At 38.6% G+C, this 2,431-nt stretch overlaps 1 protein-coding gene across 1 annotated transcript in view; it reads left to right on the top strand.

The window, feature by feature from the left end:
- The window catches only part of SMARCA1 (SNF2 related chromatin remodeling ATPase 1), a 99,485-nt gene that overhangs the window by 22,862 nt on the left and 74,192 nt on the right, over positions 1-2,431 (top strand). The window contains exon 9 of the mRNA XM_019653914.1: positions 1,294-1,362. Coding sequence (XP_019509459.1) covers positions 1,294-1,362 — 69 coding nt within the window. The remainder of the gene's footprint in view (positions 1-1,293; positions 1,363-2,431) is intronic.

Genomic DNA, 2,431 nt, shown 5'->3' with positions numbered 1-2,431 from the left:
ATCATCCTGCCTATTAAACTTTGCCTATATCACACTGCTACAACTTATGAGATAGGCTGAGTTCAGAATAGTACAAGGTCTGACAATTAAATTCAAGAACTCATCCTAGAAAAAGTGCTATATATCTCGCTGCTGAATATCACTATGGTCACCTTCGAAGTACTCCCCTTGGGAAGCTATGAACCAATGCCAGCACCTAGTCCACCCTTCAAAGCAATTTTGGAACTCTTTTTCTGGAATGGCCATCAGAGCTGTTGTTGTATTATACTTGATGTCATGAATGCCATCCAAATGTCTTCCTTTCAATATTGCCTTTATCTTCGGGTAAGTAAAGAAGTCATTGGGGGCCAGATCAGGTGAATAGGGAGGGTATCCCAGTACAGTTATTTGTTTACTGACTAAAAACTCCCTCACAGTGTCATGCGAGCTGGCATTGTCATGATGCAAGAGCCATGAATTGTTGGCAAAAAGTTCAGGTCGTCTAACTTTTTCACGCAGCCTTTTCAGCACTTCCAGATAGTAAACTTGGTTAACTGTTTGTCCAGTTGGTACACATTCATAATGAATAATCCCTCTGATATAAAAAAAAAGTTTAGCAATATCATTGCAACATGTTCGCGAACTTAATTGTCGGACATCTTACAGTGAAAATTTTAATTAAGTTGGAAGAGTTGCATCCTGGTTTGGCAGGTGGAGTCTTTAAAATGATCTTTGATTATTGAAGGTGTTAGCATTTGGTGAATATTAAGGCGCTTATAGTGTATGATTTTAAAATAATGTATTTTGTAAATGTATGTTGTATATTGGTTTCATCATTAGCACAAGGTTATGAATTGAATGATTTAAGGACTTTGGAGCTTGATTTGCCTCATTACTAATATTAATTGATACTTAAAAGTACTAAGTTTAGCTATCCATTTGTTTGTATACCATATCTTTTGCTTGTTTTTTATTGTTTGATTAACATTTCATTAGCATTATATGTCTTCGATTCTGTATTATTACTCCTACTGGATATAATGCTATTAGGGTATGGGGAAGCCTAATAAAAGTATTTTAAGGAAAAACTGCTGATGGAGTCCTGTATAATGGGATTCAAATGTTGTTAACTGCTCCAGTATTTTATCTATTTTCAGAAGTAAATATTGGCCATCACACTTAATATATTTTTGCAAGTGCATTTAAAGTGAATTATTGCTATATCAGTTATGTAAGAATTTACAGAATACTGAGTTATTTTAAAAAAAACACACACAAAACTGTGGACTTACTACATAATTTTTACCCCCACAGGACTTTGATTCTTGGTTTGACACTAAAAATTGTCTTGGTGATCAAAAACTTGTGGAAAGACTTCACGCAGTAAGTAATAGCAGATAAGAAAATTTAGTAGTTAAATATGTATAACCAAGTCAAGAAACAAACTGCCATAGAATCTGTTTGAACTCTTGGCTCATTCTCACTGCTTCTCCCTCTGTCTTTTTGACAGCCTCTTTGGGAAACAAACTGCGCTATATTCTCAGCCTCTCTGTGGAATAGCTTTTTGGCTTTGACTTTCCCCCCATGGGTAATGTGGTCCTCTCCAGTAGAGGCTATTCACTCTCCCACTGCCCACACATCCTCAAGTTTGCATCAGTATTCTCCTAGTTTCCCAATGCCATTCTAAGCCACTGCTTCTCCACTGTCATGTACAGAACTCTTCCTTTGAGACTCAAGTTAACTTGCAGGTCCACCCATTTTCTTGTCTGTCATCTACTTATCATAAGGTGACTCCTTCACGTTCATTGAACACCAATTTTCCATTCTTTGATAACAGCTTCTCATATCCTTCTGTTTCACTCATGTTACTTCTTTTGTAGTTACTCTGTTACCTTACAGAGACTGCCAATCCCCAGACCCCTGCTTTTTCTCCCCATGCATCAGCCTATTTCTGTTGTTACTTTTTTCTGTACCCAGCAATGAGCCCATTTTCTATTACTCGAACCACTTTTTGGCCAATCCTCCCAAACTTCCTTGCTCTCTTGACCTGCCATTTCTGCCCCGAAAGCCCTACACAGGAATAATGTAACTGTCTCTGTCCTCTGGGTTTGGATTCCATTTCTACCACTTGCTAGCAGAGTGACCTGCTCTGTACTGGGGCTGGTCAGCATTGATAAAGATTATATGGCTGTACAGGTTGGAACCACTATGATTTCATGTTCCCTAACATAAGCTGGCATTTGATGGTGCTACTGTCCCTTTGATGTGGCCTTCTACAGCATTCTTTCCCATTTTTAAAAAAATATTTTTATTGGGGAATTGGGGGGATGGGAACAGTGCTGGGAAATTGGGGGAAGGGGAAGAGACAAGTTGCTGTCGTTTTGTTCTTCAGTCTAGTTGTGGAGGACGTTGCTTCACTGGCCCAAGTAGGTACCATCATTGCGCTCTTCCC

Source organism: Hipposideros armiger, unplaced genomic scaffold (genome assembly GCF_001890085.2).
Source record: "Hipposideros armiger isolate ML-2016 unplaced genomic scaffold, ASM189008v1 scaffold_210, whole genome shotgun sequence".
Classification (NCBI taxonomy): domain Eukaryota; kingdom Metazoa; phylum Chordata; class Mammalia; order Chiroptera; family Hipposideridae; genus Hipposideros; species Hipposideros armiger.
Note: the sequence above shows the minus strand (reverse complement) of the source record. Positions and strands in the feature narration are given on the sequence as shown.